Here is a 20,219-nt window from a genome sequence, read left to right as displayed (position 1 = left end):
GGCGTAAAACAATCGACACAAGTCGATTGTGTGAGTTTGCTCACTGTGGCAACTCCTGAAGAAAGGAGCAGCCAAAAGAACAACACTCTCTCTCACAGTAATATGTATTTTATACTGCAAAAGTTCAGATTTGTTTGAGTGAAGTCTACTTCTCAGACAGCTCACACCCAGAGTCAGTTTCAGAGTTTTAGACATAAAGATGTTTACAGGCCAGTGGAGATAATGTTAGCATTTAATCACCTTTGCTGCTCTGGTTTGATGTCCACAGGTTGTTCAGGGAAAGTCTTTCTTATGTTCGAATATATCAGTGCTTGTTCTAAATAAAAGGCCTGTCTATACAGTTGTAATCAGCGGATAGACAAAAGGCTTGAAATACTTTAAATACTCCGTTTAACCCATAAGCAAACTTACCTCAGCCTCCTCGATGCTTAGCCTACTGTTGCATAAAAATACAGACTGTGCTTTATCTTAAAACATGATGCAGTGCCATAAGAAAAAGGCTAAAAAGGGGTTTTAAAATGTCAGTAGGGACTCAGAGCCAAGCGCAGCAGTTCTCCAAATTTCATCTGGTCATTTTATTTGAAATGAACTTGAAGTCTGAACACACCAGGAGAAGTAATAAAAATCCACTCCGCTTCTTATGCTGTAAACACGCACTTAAATAACCTCGATCATCCATTAACCACTTAAATAATAGTGATTTAAAAGGGAAAAGCATTGTCCACGAAGCTGTTATTAAACATATTTACAGTGGAAGAATGACAGTAGAAGTATAGAAGTGTTTAACGAGCTCCCAGTGTTATGACTTTGTTGTCAACACTTGCCTTTAATCAAATGTGTTTTTCTTCCACTCAGGAAATAAGAATGACAAGACTGAAAACAAGACAGGAGAGGCCAAGAAACCCAAGACTACAGGTACGAAAAGTAAAGCACGCAATCAGGGAGAGGATAAGAAAGATAAGAAAGCATCAACAATTTCTTTTTTGCATTAATCCGGATTGTTTACGAGAGTCGTGAAGATTCCTGTATATTTCAGATTTCGCAAAAAAATAATGACAACTAAAATGTGTCCCTGTTGCCCCCCTCCACAGCACGCCCTCGTCCAGCTTCCACAGCTGGCCCCGCCGCCCCGGCTGCCTCCACCAACGGCGACGGCTCCGCCGCCCATCGCCGCCGAGTCATCACGAAACCCCCCGTGCCCAAGCAGACCCCGCTGGAGAAGAAGGCGGCGGCGCCGCCCCGTCCTCCCCGGACCCCGAGGCCCATCAACGCTCCGACACCGGACCTGAAGAACGTGCGCTCCAAGATCGGATCCACCGACAACATCAAGTACCAGCCGGGAGGGGGGAAGGTGAGACGGGGCAGTCAGAACCGCGGAGGCCCATGAATAATTCAGAGCCTGTCAGGAGTCCTGAAATCAATGCAAAATGTTTTCTCGTACCAGCAGAGCAGCTGTTTTGTAATTTAGATAAATGAGCGCTCCACCGTAGTAACGTTTCATTCTGAATGCTTCCTTCACACTGAACCGGGCCGGCTGTGAGAAGAAACATACTCCTCTTAAATGCAGCTTGTTTCTGCCAGGTAGAAATACAAACAAAGCTGTTTTTTCAAAGCAGCAAATCTTGAAAACAGAAGAGTTTTTCAGTGTCACGGGTCACATACTGTAGAAAATAATAGGGGCTGCTGAGTTTCATGCGCTCTGCTTGGTGCCGGTATTTTCTAACCCGAAGGGAGCGCCAATTAACTGGCACTAATTAGCAGAGCTGGCCAGATTTCTTCCTTTTCAGAAAACTTTGTAAATATCCAGGCTGCTCTCAGCTGAACCTCACAGACGGTCGGCTCGCCTCTGCTCTGCTCTCCATTTTATTGTAGCACAAAGGAATTACATGACAACACAAAAAGCTCACAGCGAAAGAAAACAAACTAATTTAGCCTGTGGTTCTATTTATTCTTTGTGACTGGGACTGCTTAGATAGAAATGCCAAAAGAAATATTTAAATTGTGTTCATTTAAATGTTAGGTTCAAAAAGATAAATGAAAGAAAAAAAACTTTCAGAAAGTTTACTTCAGTGTGTTTATATGAGTAGAACGGGTCAGAGTAATCATTGTATGTTGAAGTTTTTCTATAGCGTACCTTAAAGTGGACTGGTTAGATCTGTTGAAGTGGGGCTACAAACAGTTCTTATCTTACCTGCTGTAGATAGCTCTTTGGACGACTTCAGTTTGGAGAAATAGAGTTTAATTTGGACCAGACCTGACAAGCTAACAAGTAGAAACTAACTCCAGTCTCCAAACATTCATACAGATTCTTGCAAACCTTCCTTTACGCCACAGATGTGTTTTTATCACACCGTTATTCAAGCAGGAGGTGCTACAGCTAGCTGCTGTTGTGTCAGTTTACACTTAAAAATAACCATAGAGTGTAAAGGTTTATAAAATAACAATTTCTGTGAAATCCAGTTTGGCCTTTGCTGCATTTGAACTGGATTTTAGTCTGGTTCTTTTTTTAATTACTCCAAACTGAGTTTGTTCAAAGAGCCATCTACAACAGGTAAGATATTTGTTTATAACGTTTCACTGAACCCCACTTCAACAGGTCTGAACTATCTCTGTAATGTGCTTTCCTGCACAAATAAATAAATGCAACATGTTTCTTTAATTGCATGTAAATCATAAATTCTTCAAAACGTTGAGGTAAATTATGATTTCACTTTCAGTTCTGTGGTGAATCACTATCGAAGCAGCAAAGCTAACTGAAGTGAAATCAGATTTTATGAAACATTTATCATAATTGTTTTTTTATGATAAAGAGGAATGGCTGCTGTGCATCTCTGATTAAATCTTTCCCTTTTTGCGGCGTCCGTCCGTCATCCAGCTTTGATTATTTCATCTTTCTGCTCGCTCCATCTGTCCGTTAGCGCACTCGATCTTGTTAGCGTTATCGGTATTCATCATTGTCTAATGCGTTGATGAAACTTACTTTCCTCGCACATCTGTCTCACGCCTTCGGAGCGCCCCCTGCTCTGCCACACACATCCATCAACACTTGGCAGGAAGTGAAAAAGTGCACGTGTGCATTAACGGTAACGTTGACGTTTCTCAAAGCAGCGGCCCGGCATGTCACGGGCTGTAATGTCTCTGTGACCCGACTGCGTTGTCTGTCTCTGTCTCTGTCCCATCGATGTTTGTGCGAAGAGGATTGTGCTGTCGCTTTGAATCACAGACGTGATCCTCGCTCCGCCTGCCCTGCTTTGTAATACCGTGTCTGTCCAGCTCAGCATCATTTGTCCATCTCTGCTGTGTTGTCTGTCACAAAGTCGGATTTCCTCCTGACTGAGGCCTCCTATTGACAGCCGGAGTGCTGCACCAATAACTACAGCGTTTGTCCCTGTGGGAGAGTGTGACGTAAATCTAGAAAAAAGTTACTTTCTAGGTCAGAGATTACTCTCTCTCTTCTCCCAAGTGGTTTTTACTGGATTGCCAACTTTTAACTAGAACGTCTTCTGTCAAGTATAAACCTCCCACTGTCCAAAAACATACCAGCTCGTTAATAAAAAACGTATTTATATATCAGTATGTCTTATTTTATTAGCTCATAATACTGAAAACAAAGGTTTCTTAGTATGAGTGATTAATTATCGCTCAGATTGTTAATTCCCTGTTGCCGTTTTTCTATTTTTAAATTTAGAAAGTGTCTGCAGGTCATACCAAAGCTAGGTTCCCTTGATATAGAAAACTGAAAGCAAATTTCTAACTTTATTGACTTAAATCTGTCACATTAATGTTTGTGGAGTCCCTCTGGTGGAGTCCACTGGGAGGTTTATGGCCCAACGTTAGACTCGTGTTTTGGTTTGCAGTTCCAATTTTTTTATCGTGTTAAATTAAAAACAGTCGTGTTTTATCACCGGCACGAGCAGTTACTTAATTGTAGTTTGCAGATTGCGCCACTAGATGACATTAAACCCCACAGTCTGCTTCGTATTTGGCCGGAAATGTGTTTTTGCATGAAGTGAAAGAATGAGACTGAAGCTTGGTGACTGTTATTGTTGTTATTGTAGCCCTGGTTTTTATCTACAGTAAAACTACAGGCGGGTAGCAACGTTTAACACAGCAACAGGGTTAGCCCCTTTTCTGTCTGGTGATGCTTTATGATGCTATAGAGCTCCAGACTGAGATGGCTCCTGCATGTCTTACAAACCGTCTAAAGTTTGCCGTACCCATCACAGATGCACCCAGACGCCATCTGTGCTCTACATTTATCCAGGACAACAGCAGCTATTTTCGCAACATCCAGCATCTGCAGTGTTTGGATGCAATCGCAGTTAAAGGTTCGATTCGTTGCTGAGAAGGAGCCGTTTCTTTCCGCCAGGTTCTGTGAAAGTAGCAAATAACGTGTTCAAACTTCTTTTTATATTAAAAGAAAGGAAAATCTAAAAAAAAAAGGGGTTTGAACGTCGCTTCACCAAACTGCAGGTTTGTTCGTCGTGTGCTGTCTTTATTTTCTGTTTGAACAACATGCTGAAGTCTCTGGCCCGAGCTGCTCAGACTGAGAGTTTCCTGGAAATGTTGGTTTAACTGTTATGTGTTTTTAAAAAAATGACAACCTAAAAGGAGTCTATTTGTCTAACAACCTTTCCATCCTCTGTGTTTCGGGGTACGGCACTGAATATGATTTACTGTTGTTTAATGTCATAAATCTGATGGGTTTTTTTGTCCTGATGTTTAATTGTTTTTCTGCGACTTACATAATGCAGTTTTAATCTGTTGGAACTAATCCACTCCAATCATTGTTATGTTGTTGTTGGTTTTTTTTTCAAAGTGCTCCATCTGTTGCAGCCTCTTGCCATTTGAGTGGCTGCCTCCATCCATCTGATACACCACATCTGATCTTTTTTTTTTTTTCTAAATTGGCTTTTACACGACATTCAATTAACGCTGCTGCGATCCTTTTGTTATACGTTTTTTTTTTTCACCCACACGTTTGCCTAAAGGAGTTGGTTCTCTTTGCTTCCTTTTGAAATCATAATGTTTTTGCCCCATGTGCAACTTTCCATTCCGACTGGCCGTAAAAAGCCCCGACCTTCCTTCATCCGACTGACCCAGCCGTTCTCCTGTTGATCGGCCTCATGCCTCCTCTTCCTCCCCCTCACCCCCCTCACCCCTCCACTGTGCTGTGGTTGGTTGGAGGTTGTATTGATCAGGGGCCTGGTTGTCTCCCCAGGTCTCCTCCGCCCCGAACAACAAGACCTCCGACCCCTCCACCCCTGCCACCAAGGCCAGAGTGAGTCCGTGCCGCGTCACACACACCGGTGCATCACCCCGTCCTGTCTGCATTCTCCACCAACACCGCCCATTCTACAGCCACCCACGACACACATTTCGCTGCCCGTGCCTACATGCAGATGAACATGACAAGCATCGGTCCACACTGCAGTTTCCACCTGTTCGTTTCAAAACAACAGTTGTCTTGAAAAAATATCCCATCAGCTACGTAAAGTGATCGTAATGCTTCACGTTGTAGTCAAAACTTTAGATTACAGTAACTCTTACTGACATCTTCTTACCAAGTATTGTGTGTTTTTTATATCTTGTGATAAAACTAGTTAAAAATTATTCTGTATATGTTGCAGAAAATAAGAATTTAAGATATTTTAACTGTGTGCTCGTGCTCATGTGAGCCACTGGTGAGCCTTTTCTTTTCAAGTAATGAAGTTTCTCAGCAGAGTATGAAATGAAGTGAAATGATATCCTGAACTATATCAAATGGTACAATTTGGAAGGGCTTACTCCTCTAGTTTTCCAGATATTTTGATATGCAGTTTTGAAATGCGAGTTTACATTTAATGTGAATTAAGAACTCTGCAGAATCTGGAAGCTTAAGTCACGTGATTGCCCCACATCAGGCTGGTCAAAGTCTGTGCAGGTAAACAATCGGACGAGCCTAGAGTCGAGGAGAAGACGTTTAGGTGGAAATACGAGAGCGAATCTGCTGCTAAACGAGAAAGAACAGAGAAGGAACGAGAGAGACAGCTGTCGAGATTAAATATTGGGGACGGAGTGCCATAAAGACAGAGCTCGGCACTCAGTCACTTCTGCAAAACTCTTCTAGACCAGGAAGTTTACCGTTTCAACCTAACCTGTCTTTTTATCTGCAACAGATCTGAGCGTCAGTACTCTCTTGGTTCCGCAATGCCAGCTTTAGTTGTGAAAGCTCACATCGTCACAGGACAGCTCAGCTGGTGATTTTAAAACAGAAGCAGATTAACGAGGGCCTCGTGTTTGTGGTCAGGCAGCAGTTTTGTGAAAAGCTTGAAAACGGTTTCTGTGAGCGATCGTATTCTTGTTGCTGCTCTGGTGACTGTGGAGTTTGACAAAGGTACATTTGAGAAGATCATCTTGTTTTCTGTTGTTTTTTTTTTTTCATTTCCACCACTTTATTTCATAAAATATAAAGTACATCTTCTGTCCAAGTTGTCCAATATCATTATTCACACCTCCATATCCGCACACACTTTTTTATGGTCCTTCCTGGATAAAACTGAGGAGAGTTCTTCAACATGCTGGCTGTGAGTCTTGTCGTCCTGAGCTTAATATAGCAAAACAAACAAACAAAAAAATAAAACTAAGAAACACTCTTCAAGCATCTGACAGCTCGCTAAGCTGCAAACGTGTAATATTGTTTGCTCCCCGGTAGCATGTGCTTTCACAGCGCCGATTCTTTCAACTCCCAATTAGCGACAACAGAAATAATGTAGAGAAATATGTTATGAAGGTAAGAAATGGTGCTTTTTTTTTTGTAAAATGGACCACTGTACTAAACATAGTGCATTGACAGAATCCTAGAGTTGTATTTGTACAATATGCTTCAGTAGTTTTGATATTCAGGTTGATTTCCTCTCATAGTAATGCAGCAGAAAATTGCTTGTTAGCTGGAGTTGAAGTTATTTCACACAAATATTAAGAAGACATGAAGAACCGGAACCGTTTAATATCAATCAGGATGATTACGATGCGCTATTAAAGCGAACGGATCCACAAAGGAAAACTGTTTACAGGCAGCTGCGCTTTCTGTATGTATGTGTGTGTGTGTGTGTGTGTGTCTGCTCACGTGTTGAATGTTTGTGTTCAAACCGCTCAGTGAGTCATCCTTTGCTGCTGCTACCTGCGTCATCATGCCCATTTTCATCCAGAAAAAAGAGACTTCGACACAAAGAGATTGGAGGAGGAAGGCGTCGTGCGTCTGCCGCCGAGCTTTTTTTTTTTCACAACACAGCCACAGACGCAAACTGGTCCCACAACAACAAAGGAAGGGCTTACCTTCCAGCAGGACCGAGAAATGAGATACTTGTGATTCCTCGCTGATTTGACCACAATAACAATGAGTTATTCCGAGTAAAAAAAAATAAATAAATAAACATAATAAATAATAAATGGTCATCTGCATCTTTAAATACCAATTGTTTAAATAATTGGACATTAACTCTCAGTCCACTACATGCTGCAAGCATCATATCGACAAAAAGAAATGTCATGTGACTGAAATTAAAATAAACACAAGCTTTTCACTTATTGACCAATCTGGACCAATAGGTCTGTTTATATTTCTAATGTTTTTGTGCAAATATTACTGCACAAACAGGCAACAAATTCAGTTTGATGAACTTCCGAGGTCAGAAAAGACACGTTTAGGTCGAGTATTGAAGTGATAGTTTGGATCTGTTGAAGTGAGGAGAACAAACCTGTTGGTAGATGGCTCCTAAATGGCCTCAGTTTGGGGAAAAAACAGAGTTTAATTCTCACTGAACTGATGTGCCAACGGCTAGTCTGAGCAGAACCGAGACCAAGGTGGGTTTCTGCTGTGTAAGACCAACTCCAGTCTGAAATATTTCATAGCTGTTTATACAAGTGCTGTTTTTGAAACCATCAGTCTTGCAACACACAGTTATTTATTTTGACCTCTGTGGTCATTTGGTAGCATCAACGGTAGCTAACTTTAGCACCAGTATGATGATTCCTGCCTGAATAACTGTGTAATGTGATATTGACACTGATGTAAAGGTTTATAACACAGTGAGCTGTTATTATTATTATTTTTAGATTAGAGTTGTTTTGAGACAATAGTAAATCCCTTCGGTCCTGGCACCTCTTGGACTAGCCACCAGCTTGTCAATTTGGTCAGAATTTGACCCCGTTTTTCCAGACTGAGCTCGTTCACAGAGTTTTCTACAGCAACTAATCTCTACAGCAAGTAGATATTAATTGTTCCTATTGTATCCACAGAACCCCACTTCAGAAGTTTTAAACTATTGCTTTAAATTACTCATTTTATTTTAGGGGGTTTATGTCAGGATTTGTGTCAGTTTTTAACCGTCACTTCCTTGTTTTCTGGTAGCGATCCAGAGAAAGTAGCTGTCAGTTAGTTTATATCAGTGGCCATAAGCAGTAACCTGGGAAAGGAAAAAAAAAAAGTCAGTGCAGCCAAATTACAAATATCATTACAAAACAATTAGATTCATCTCAAAATTTACTTGCGATGTTCCTTCTAAATGTAAAAGTACACATGCCAATGAAGAAGCTCAAGACGAGCCTGCTGTTGGCCTGGTTTTTATTAAACCGAGTCCGTGTTCGATGCCCGTCCACAAATGGAACTGCATTTATTCGGATTTCTCCAGTGTAAACAGCACTCGGTCTCGACTGATCGTCATTGGGACTTTTACGATGGCGCGACCATAAAAGATCGACGCCTGTCAAATGATTTGACCTACCTGTGTAATTACCAGAGATGTGGAGGAGACTGGCTTTCGTTGTGGATTTTTACATCGACTCATAAAAGCAGCCTTATCATCCCAGCACTCCAGATAAGATCTATATAGCTGGCTGCAAAACAGTTTTTGGGGGCAAAACGATCTCTTTAATAAACAGTTTACCATCATCTTTAAAAGGAAACAGAAAAAGAAAAGCATCTTGTGTCACTTTTGAGAAGCACATGTTAACACAAAATCACTGGCTGACCCTTTGGGTTATCTTGTTGCATGTGCTGTTTCATCTCACACTATTTGTCCTGTGCTGTTTTAACTGTTGTTACTGTAGTTTATAAAGGCACTCTGTTATTCCTCCAGTAGACTCGTGTTTTGGCACTTCGGATGAGTTTACCAGTTCCAAATATCTCCCGTTAGCACTTTTATTTGCAACCCCAGTTGCTTTGCTATGTAACACACTTAATGCGTTTGTGTTTTTACCGTTGATTGTCACATAACGACCACTCACTGAGTTAATACATAGAAGAAACTATGGATGGACTAAAAACATTCTCCTAAACTGTTTTCTGTCAACTAAAGCTGCCAGCTGATCTGCTCTTTCTTTCGTTCTGTCTTTCCTCCTTTCTGTTTCTTTCCGTCTTCCGTTCCTGTCTTTCTTCCTTTCATTCTGTCTCCTTGCGTGTCTGCCTGCCTGTCTTTAGGTTCAGATAGTGCACAAAAAGCTGGACTTCAGCCACATCACCTCTCGCTGTGGCTCCAAGGACAATATCAAACATGTCCCTGGAGGTGGTAATGTAAGTACCGCTGGAGCTGAAGGCAGACTCTGGTCAGGGTGGACACATTTAGATCAGTTTTTTAATTATTTATATATATATATATATATATATATATATATATCCCGCCTAGCAGTCACAGTTTGCATTCCTGCATGGAAATGTGTGTTCTTGGCCTGGTTTTGTGCCATTTCCCTCGGCTGTATGTGTGCATGTCTCATACATCTGTAGCCCCACGGTATGGAACTTTTGTTCCTTTAAAGCACATCAGACCATCTGTGCTTTTTGCCCTTGTCTAAACAATTATGAGATAATTTGCCACATTTCAAATCAAGTCAAGTCAAATCAAGTCACTCTGATGTCAAATCGGCGTACTGTAGCTTTAAATTTCCCTCCGATTGGACGTCTGCGGGCAGATTTAGAGAATCTGAGCTTTCATCAAGGCGGGAGAAAATTAGATTCAACTATAAAGGCCTCACTTCTTGTATGAAATGGTTAATTGAAACCGGACCGTTTTCAAAGTAACTCGAAATGAATGCATTGTAATTAGCACATCAGTGACACCCCCTGTTTGCACTCTTGATTGATTTCACTTGTGTGTGTCCACCCCTCCAGATGTTATTTCCATCTGCTCTTAACACCTGCTGCACTATCTGTTTGCATCTTTTGGCTGCTCTCACTTCCACCATTTTACCATCTAAGGTCATTTAATGAAACACAGAAGGTGTGCTCTGAAATCCAAAGCAACTAACTGAATTTCTGTGCGTCGACAAACAAGCCCGATCCATTTATATTTCTTCGCGTCCCTGATTGTCTCGGACAGCTTCAGATATAGAAAAGTAACGGAGCGAATTAGTCAGCTTCCTGTTGATATCAGTCACCGTTTTAATTTCTCACACAACACAAAAATGCAAAGCAGGTTGTCCTGAAGTGAGCGTAATCTGGTCATGTGACCAGTTTCAAGGGATGAAATCAAAGCTCCGCTCTAATCTCAGCAGTCCCTTTTATTTTCTACACTGTTATTAGTAAACTCCTCATTTCTTTGCCTCAGTGATTATAATACATGCTTTTTATGTATTTTTGTTTGACATGTGCAGTAAATATAAAACTAAACCAAACAAATTGCATATAAAAAACTAATATGATGTGGATTAACATGATTATATATTTATTGCAGCCTCATTAAGGTTAATTCCACTTCAAGTGATCAAACGCAGTAATATGTTACAATATTTGTACCACAACTTCTCAAGCTGTCTGCGTTTACAAAAGCTGATGGTAGATTTTCACAGTTTGATTAATTGAAACGAGCTGTGAAGTGTCTATTATGTTATTTTCATTTGGACACCAGCTTGAGGAGCTGTTGGGCTCCGGGTCAGGACGTCAGTCAGGAGTAAAGATGATGATGGACACGATCTGCTCTCTTTTTTAAAAATCCTCCAATCATTTTAAATGTGACTCATTTTGGGACAAGTCACCAGCTATTAAAATCGATGCCCTCTGCTCCTGATTAGGATTAAAACCTCTCAAGTTATGAAAATGGTTGAATAACTGTCTGCTTTTATGTATAAATTATGGTATTCTTCGGTATGTTTGCAAAAAGAAGTATCTTTTCTCCACCTCACAAAATAAAAACAACTTTCTGTGACAACGAAGCTGGTCAAAAAGCTAGGAGAGCATGCTTAGTTAACAAAGCTTGTGTTGTGTTGCATACATTTTCTTTCATGATGCATTATTAATGAAACGAATGCTTCAGTTGCCCGATAATAAATGAATCCGTTTTAAAGTGGACCGAGTGGCTGCGGAAATGCACATCCATAAATCTGACGTCTCATGAAGCTACTTTATCATCTCTCCCCAGGTGCAAATCTTGAACAAGAAGGTCGACCTGAGCAAAGTGACGTCCAAATGTGGCTCCAAGGACAACATCAAACACAAGCCAGGTCCAACTTTACACTCCGGCCTTCCTGTGCGTTTTTTTTCCTTCCTCAAAACTCTGCGTTTTTCACGTTTACTCTTCGCTGTCACCACAGGCGGTGGCGACGTGAAGATCGAGTACCATAAGCTGAACATCAAGGCTAAGTCTAAGATCGGGTCCCTGGACAACGTAGGGCAAGGCAACGGGCAGACCAACGGGCACAAGGTCAAACTTAAAGACCATTTTCAGCTCAAAGACCGTGACCTAATCTGTTTCTGCTGATTCACTGTGCTGTTACCGTCTGGCACCACTAGATGGTGTGGGGAGTTTGAGAGAGTGATGTAAAAAAAACAAAAAACAAATGTTGTTCTTTTTCTGCCCACCTGTCTGTGTGTGTGTCCTTGTCTTTATCTATATTTGGCTCCAGGAGGAGAAAACGGGAGAGAAGACATCTCCACCCCCAAGTGGTGCTCCAACAACAGGACCAGCAGACGTTGCCAAGGCAACAGCACCGGGAGGCGTCGTGAAGGAGAACGGCATGAAGGAGCCCACACCCACTCCCTTTGGGGGAGACGGACTGAGGGAGCCCATTAGCATAGACAAGCGCATTACTGAGACAAGTGGGTGCAAACACACACGCCGCTTTTATTTTGACGGAATCAAAGGGCCGTCTTTTGATGTTTAACTCACAGTTTGCCGAGGAATGCTCTTCCTGCTTGCTGTCGCCTCACCGGTCAAACCGTCTTCTTGCACAGCACAGTTATAATTATGACACAGGAGCCGAGAATAAGAAATAAAAGCACAAAAACCCTGGAGGTGGAAAGGAAAGAAAAGCTGTGTTCTCGTTTCAAGTCATCAACCCCTGAGCAGAATGGTCCAATGACCAGGAGGGGCTAAATAATGACTTCATATATCCTGCTTCAGACCGGAGAGGAGTCCTCAGCTTCACAGCTTTACTGAGTACTTACGATGACTAAGATTTGATTTTTGTCATTGCTTTCAGGTCAAAAGACAGCAGCTTTTATTTGCTGAAGTATACTTGAGTAAAACACTTTAACCTCCCTCCCCCTGACACTGCCACCAATATGCTTACAGGTGTATGACTGAGAATATATCTATACATAAAGAGGGTGAAATGTGGGTTTGTGTGAATGAGAAACATTTTAAAGTGCTGTGGAGAACCTGGGTGAGGTCGAAAAGGCACAAATGTTTGAAACTGTCTTGCTTTTACATTTCCTAAAAGTCAAACGGTAGAAAACACTGCATCTTATTCAAATAATGTTTCACTTTCCGATGTGATGTCAGCGACTGCAGCTCGTGAGATTAAATCGCCCTCACAAAAATTGACGAGTAAACGCTTGTTTCTCTGCTTTTATCAAGCTGTAACAAAAGAAAATGATTTAAAGTGCCTGTTTATTCAACCTTAATGAAAAATTAAAAAAACAAAATCAATTATCCATTGTGTTTTTAAATCAAACCCAAATTGTTACATCTCCATATACAAAATAGGCAAATTTTGATATTTAGCAAAACATGTTCCAGCCTTTTAAAACTGATCAAGTCACAGGTGCAAAACCATGTCAGCAATAATGTCTACCGGTTTACTTTGTTAATATTGTCTGAGTTGATTATAGCTGAATTATTAACTTATTTGTAAGAGACGACTAACTAACAGGATACTTAATTACTCATTAGTAATCTGCCGCTGTGTGCGTGCACTCATGTGAATACGCCCCTACTCTACATGTCTGCTGCAGTGATAAAAATAGGCATTAAATGAAATTCTGAGGAGACCTACAGAGTGAAGATTAACTAGTCTTACAGGATAAATTAATCTCCTGCACTGCAGCAGGCTTCCAGACTCTCGGAGTTCAAAGGAACAGCAGCCGCCCTCCACCTAACAGCGCTGTCAGACTCAGCCTAATTGATGGATGGCCGCAGCGCCAATAAAACACAGAAACCGTTCGGCCTGCGATTCAAAATAAACCCGCACGAGACGCTGACAGCCAGAGGCCACCTGGCTGATACGATTTAAAGCCTAAACGTTTCCAACCCCAGCGCGTCCGTGTGTCAGATATCTGCTCTTTGTTTCGTGCTGTCTGACGTCGGTTCTCCTGCCCTCCACAGACTGATTCCCCCCAGTGACCCGCAGATTTTGGCAGGACGTGCATGACGCCCGCCGGCCTGCCAGTCGACAGAACAACCAACCAACCCAACACGGCGCAGTCACCCTCCCTTTGGCCTTCTCCTTCAGTTCTCCCACTGCAGCATCGAACTCACCGATTGCCTCTCAGTGTTTCTCTGAGGTCCGCCCACCAGCTTCCTGCTACCAACCCTGACCTTTGACCTCGCAACGACCCCGAGTTGACTTTGACCCTGCTAACTACAGAGAAGACCACTTGGTGTTTGTCCTTATGTCTCTGTGTGGGGGTTACCGCAGCCTCTTACCTGATAAATAAGATCCTAGTTACTACTGATATAGTTGACTTCACCTCTAACCACAAAACCTAACAAAAACTTACCAACCCAAACACAAAAAACACTACTGAGTATATCGAATAGAACCACTTATATTACAGATTGTTCAACCTATGACTCTAAGTACTGCGTAAACACTTTGTTCCGGTCTCTGAGAAAGGCCTTCACATTCCAAAAACCCCTTTATTTCCCAATCTTGTTGGTAGAACTGCTTTTTGTCTCTCGTTCAGTCCATCGGACATCGGTCAGTCTCCCCATGTCACTTTTATTGCCGTTCTGCACCTCAGTGCACATTTCAAAACACCTCTCATGGTATTGCTGCTCCGGTTTCCCCCCCCCCCCCTTAAAATTCAGCACATTAATGACTTTTTTTTTTTTTTTTGGAGTTGTTTCTAATCTCTGCTTTTTTGCTGTCATGATGCTCGCAGTTAGTCGACGAGAACTCAGACTTGAGGTGAATTGCAGCTGCTAAAAAAATTGGTAGTTTTTGTAAAAAAGAAAACGATTATAACGGAGTGAAATTGAACGCAAAAGGTATATCGAGGCGGATGACGGCGGTTAGCGAAGCTCTTCGGCTTCTGATTGGCTTTGAGGTGGTCGAAGTCAGCGCCAAGTGTTTCCCACTAACTCAAGATCACGCTTCTTCAGTCTGAAGAAACGATCTGTTAAGGAAGGTTTAACTTCTAAGTATTAAACTCCTACAAGTGAAACAGTCACTGTTGCACCTTTTTGATCATGAATGGATCGATGCATCATAGTGTGTAGTAGCGTGCATGAAGCACTTGTTGCAAATAGTGTTCACTATTTGGTCAAAAATTGACAAATCTTTGAATATAAACATTAGTGGATGTACCGTTGTCTTTAGTTAATGCCAAAAAAGTAACACCGGCCAGGTGGTTTGTGTCTTTTAACTTATTAACATGTTGGATTTGGTGTTGAGCCGGTGTTTACAGGGCAGTAATAAAGCTTATTAGCACACTTGTCAGTACAAAACACATACTCAGATTGTAAGTCACAAATAACGAGGGAATAGCTGCTCGAAAAGCTTGATGATGTCTAGTATTTGCAAGCATTTATCTAAAATATTCCCTAACCAGAATCTAAATCCAGTACATAAGTCTGAGTGTGAAGCAGCTCTGTGTCTAACAGCTGTTTCCTGTTCACAGTCTGCACAGAAAGCAAGAAGTAGAAAACTTTGACCTAGATCGCTAAAGGTGACACGATCTTAGCACAAGCCTGCACGCTGCTGTAGAAGTTGAAGCACGGTGTTCTTGGGGCTAATGAAAGTATTTGAAAACTACTAATTGTCTTTTTGCTAAACAGAGAGTCCGTGTTTTTCGTTCTGAAAACTAACCTTTCGTGGCGTTTTCTCTTGCACTCAAACCTCCTGAGAGGGACCTCAGCAGTTTCCCGGAGACGTTTCTATTATTACGGTTATTACAGGCAGACGGGTCCTTCGTTCTCGTGCGCTCGAGGCGCGCTTTCTGTGTCAGCAGAAGGTCTGCAGAGCCTCGCCGTCTTGTTAACCCCCCCCCGGGCAGCGCATCAAATAACCCTCTCTGTAAAACTTAATCACACACACACACACGTAAGCACAGAAATATATAAATTTATATATATAAAAATATATTAAAGTAAGCACACACAAACCTGTTGGTGTGCATGAACCTACACACACTCACACAAACAGTATGATGCACACAATCAGCGCCCTGAAGGAAAAGCGAGATCACGAGAAATTTTTCCGAGTAGGACACTGAAACCAGTGCTTTTTGCTTGAATTTGGTGGTCCACGCTGGTACGTTTAAAAACGACGTCGAACTCCGCTCGTTTCCCACCTCCTTCTTCACCTCTGTCCACGTTGCGTATCTTTCTCCAGCTTTTTGACAGCAATACAGTGCGATTGTTCCGGCATGCCTTCTTGTTACCTGCACGGCTCCACAACAACAGACAGATGAAAACAAAAAAGGACAGACAACCACTGAAGTAAACAACAGCAGAGGGAGAGCAAGAGGTAGCTGCCAGTTAAAGGGAATGATGTTACATTCATGGCCAGTCCGAAGTTGGAACTTTGTGGCGACTTACTTCCACTATATTAAACATTATCTTGTAAACTGAACCTACTAATATCAAGCTTCTTATAGTGAGTATTCAAAGTATCAGATTAATAATCCTCTAGTTGTCTGCTGCTCCGTCAGGCACATATTTTACCCCACAAATGTAGTGTAAATAGATGAAGTAAATAGTTTTTTAAATGTTGTCATGTTTTTTTATTTTATTGCATCTTTGTGCATGGTTATTTAATTCGTATAGGATGCCATTTAATACACAGAATGTTAAAAAAACAAAACGAGAGTCATACTACACTGGACAGCGGGAACTGCCCAGCTCCAAAATGCCATGAATGCAGCAGTATTTAGGTGAAGCAGATCCAAGAACGGCCTGCGAATCAGATGTCTTTCTAGTGAAGAGATGCGTTTGGTTTTTTTTGTTTGGTTTTGTCTTTTTTGTAGAACGGGAAGAAGTTTTGAAGTCTCTTTCTGTTTCTTTCAAGTTTTAACATTTATTAAACACTGAAAAGTGAGCCGCTCTGGAGGAAAATAATAATAATAATAAAAAAAAGGCTGGGTTATGTTTTCAGAGATCACCTAAATTCAGTTTCACATTTTCTACCCAACACTGCGATGTGGCTTCGATTCAGACCAAAATGATGATGTATCACAACAATAACCCCAGTAGGAAAGGGCCCTCCCCCGCTCGCGGTGCGTTGGAGGCTGGGATGGATGGCCTCGGCTGGAAACACTGAGGGATCCGTGTCCGTGGCGCGCTGCCGTAGTTGTCAGATGTGTGAAGTGTTGCTACTGCATCCATCCTGTAGAGAGAGCTGTTTAGCCTCTGAAACACTGATAGTCTGGCTCTGTGACTTCACAAAAGCTGACTGGAAAATATCCCCACCACAGAAGTAGACGTCCGTACTGTCCTTATTTAAACTAGCGCTGTGTTATTGTGTCTGGAACACTTGATCGGAATCATACGGACCGTGTGCAGCTCCGCGGAAAGGTCCTGCGCACTTTGAACGCGTTTCTCGACGCACTCAAGTGAAATAACTGTGCTCAAGTTGCTTTACTGTATATTGGTACAACCTCGTCGGCTGTGTACTGTGCGTGTGTGCTTCTGGGAACTAAACAGTCTTGGTAGTTAGTGAAACTTCTGGTAATCAAAAATAAAAAAGTGATCAGCTGTTCAATAAATAAAACTAGACACTCGCAAGAACCATATAACCATATTTATTACTGTAGTGCTCCCTCTGAACCATTCCCATGAGTTGCCTGAAAGTAACACACGACACATGACACATGCGTGGATCATATGTGAAAACTAATAATAATAATAATAACAATAATGTGAACCTTTTTTTTTTCAGGAACAGAGTAAGAAAGGTATGGAAGCACTTTGATAGATGTAGGTGCTGGTTCGTGTATAGGCGAATAGGAGTAAGTTGTAGTCTCATTGTGTTTAAGAAGCTCACTGTAAGAGTGCGTCACCGTGTGAGGGGATGAGCTGCTGTGTGTCTCGGATTAACATGTTGGTACCCCCTTTTTTAGCTTAGTGGGCTTTAGTGGAGCTTGGGTCATCGGTGTTGTGCTGTCGGCTTTAATGGTTAACCACTCAGCTCCCTCGTGTCGTTCTCCTTTCACTGGGTTTTTACGTTTCAACCAAGCTGCAAGGTCACATTTACCACCTATTGTTAGGACTTCCAGTCATCTTATTTATGTCCTGTTCGCACGAGTTACGTCAAAAAGGGTCGTCACGTCATTTAGGAAAATGACTGAGCTTTAACAAAACTCCACTGTAAGGTTGGGTTGTTTTAGGTTTTTTGGTGTTTAACTCAGCTTTTTGTTAGAAAATCAACTTTTTTTTAGGGTAAAATCCAAGAAAAATCTAAAACAGTGCCCCCTCTGTTTACAGGAGAGGTCAGCCCGACTTGCTAATCTTGTCTTTTATGACTCGGTTCACAGTTCAGTAACGAGTCCCAGTGGTTAAAACAGACGCTTCGCTGTCTTGAATTCGTTCACATATGACAAGCAAAGTTCAATGTTAACGTGAAGTTTCTAACACAGTTGTATTTCATGCTTTGATTTTGAATTTCTTTAAGAAAAACGACCCCACCCTTAAACATTAATGAAAGTCAGAGAAAGAAAGGTTTCATATGGAGCTAAATCAAAACTTACTTTACCAAAAGACAAACAAAAAAAGCTTAAGTTAGTCATAATATAAATATATTTTAATTGTCTCTACTTCTCCTTGCTCCTCTGACAGATCCAGTTGTGATGAACACCTCAAACCAATAAAAATAATTCAAAATAAAACTCAAAGTATTCTGTTCAAAACGTTGGAGTCCTTTTCTTTTTTATCGAAAAAGACAAACTATATAAATAACTTGTAACAAAAGTCACTGATCACAGTTAATATTAATAATAATACAACAACAGACAACAGTTAATAATTAAAAATGTGTCAAAGATTTATTGTGGATGTGCAAAAAATAAGTCAACCTTTTCAACCTATAGCAGCTATAAAGTTCTTAAAGTGTTTGTTGGCTGACAACTAATGACAAACTATGGTTACTGTGCATGATTTCATCATTCATTCTTACTTAAAATTTAAAGTACTTTTACTATTTTGGTAGAAATCAGTGCTTTGTGTGCTGAATACATAATGTCCAGCATTAACACCTCTCTCTTATTAGTAACATAGACCATTTTAATGTTAAATATGATAGATTTAATATGATTAAAATGATATGATTTAAGTCTAAGACTACGTTATTGGTTTACTACTCAGCATTGTAAGTGTGGGAGGATGTGAGAAGGTAATGTTATTTTGCAGCTTGGGCAAAAGTAACAACCAGACGGTTTTATTCACCAGTTCTAGCCGGTTAACAACACCCCTCCACTGGTTTCTCACACTGACCCTTGTATATAGACGCCACTGTGTTTTTATCACTCCAAAAGTATTTGATTAAAATCAAAAAGAAAAAAAAAAACTTACTTTTTAACAGGATGTTGTGGATGTTGCCAGTTGAGCGTTCATGAACCTGTTTCTGTTTCTCGTAATGATGGTGTTACTGTAGGACTGAGAGCGTAAGAGAAGCGAAGCGTGTACTTTTTTTCTTTTTCTTTTTTTTTTCAGAGTCTGCCTTTTTTCCACACCAAGAAAAGGGCTGCTGAAGTTTCAAGAATGTTTTTAAAATTGTGTTTAAGATGCAAGGCGACGAATACATGTATGAGGTTTGTCTCTGTCTCGTTTCAGAAGGTGGATGAGACGTGATATCGACTTTTACTGAGTTCAAACTGCAGAGCAGGAAGGAAAGGGAGGCGGTGTGTGTCACGATTACCTGCAGAGCAAAAGAATAAACCAGCTTTGGTCCATCAAAGCAGGAAGTAGAGATCTGATAGATGTGAGATGTGCATTGACACACACCAGCCAGTGCTCTCTTATGCCTACCACCACTCCCAGTTAGTCTAACAATAACTAGAATATGTCTTTTGGCATGTGGTTTGAAGTCATGTCTTGTATTAGACAGCTCCTATGTTGACACCTTGACGTACCTACCAACACTGAACTGAACTTAAAAAAGTCTCGGACCAGTTTTTTTTTTGTTTTGTTTTCTTCTCAATGTTAAAGACAGAACCAGTTTTTGTTCAAGGTTTGACAAAAAAAAAAAGTCCTAAACTGTGGGACTTTGTTGGAAAGCATCTGAATAAAGTGTGTGTTGGTAGATATGCACCTGGAGTCCCTACGCGTGTCTCCCCACGACAGAGGCTCTTCTGCACTACGGCGCTGAAAAGGCCGCAGATAATAAATGTGTGTACACGGCAATTAGTGGCTTAAATGTCAGGAGGAGCGGAAAATAAAATCGCTGACGAATTATACACGGCGAGCTGCCGTACACCCCCCCCCCCTTACACGCCACCTGTTAAATGAGAAACCCAAGATGGCGGACAAAAGGTGGCCTTTTTTAGTGGCGTTGGGCGGATCCTCTGTGGTGTGTGCTGCATTATTGTGTAGGGCACAACACCATCGCAAGAGCATGCAGGAGACAACAAGCTGGTTGTTAAAGGCATCCATCCTATTAGGTAGTGCTCATCTTCCCCTTTCGATTCTGACTATTTGGTATGAAAGAGATGTTCATTGTGATTAATTGTTAACTAGTGACGTGGATATTAATCATGAAATAAAAAAAATGAGCAAAACACTGGACGGTGTCTCTGCTTGATCGTTTCTCCA

At 41.3% G+C, this 20,219-nt stretch overlaps 1 protein-coding gene across 6 annotated transcripts in view; it reads left to right on the top strand.

Moving 5' to 3' along the window:
* Positions 1–20,187, top strand: part of map4l (microtubule associated protein 4 like) — an 87,904-nt gene extending 67,717 nt beyond the window's left edge. For 4 of the 6 annotated variants that reach the window (XM_017420832.3, XM_017420831.3, XM_017420827.3 and 1 more), the window contains 8 exons: positions 856–915; positions 1,092–1,351; positions 5,222–5,281; positions 9,461–9,553; positions 11,394–11,475; positions 11,566–11,675; positions 11,878–12,070; positions 13,578–20,187. In XM_017420832.3, coding sequence (XP_017276321.1) covers positions 856–915; positions 1,092–1,351; positions 5,222–5,281; positions 9,461–9,553; positions 11,394–11,475; positions 11,566–11,675; positions 11,878–12,070; positions 13,578–13,582 — 863 coding nt within the window. In that variant the 3' untranslated portion in view covers positions 13,583–20,187. The remainder of the gene's footprint in view (positions 1–855; positions 916–1,091; positions 1,352–5,221; positions 5,282–9,460; positions 9,554–11,393; positions 11,476–11,565; positions 11,676–11,877; positions 12,071–13,577) is intronic. The other 2 variants (XM_017420828.3, XM_017420830.3) reach the window with 2 other exon arrangements.
* Positions 20,188–20,219: the final 32 nt, after the last annotated feature.

Source organism: Kryptolebias marmoratus, linkage group LG20 (genome assembly GCF_001649575.2).
Source record: "Kryptolebias marmoratus isolate JLee-2015 linkage group LG20, ASM164957v2, whole genome shotgun sequence".
Classification (NCBI taxonomy): domain Eukaryota; kingdom Metazoa; phylum Chordata; class Actinopteri; order Cyprinodontiformes; family Rivulidae; genus Kryptolebias; species Kryptolebias marmoratus.
Note: the sequence above shows the minus strand (reverse complement) of the source record. Positions and strands in the feature narration are given on the sequence as shown.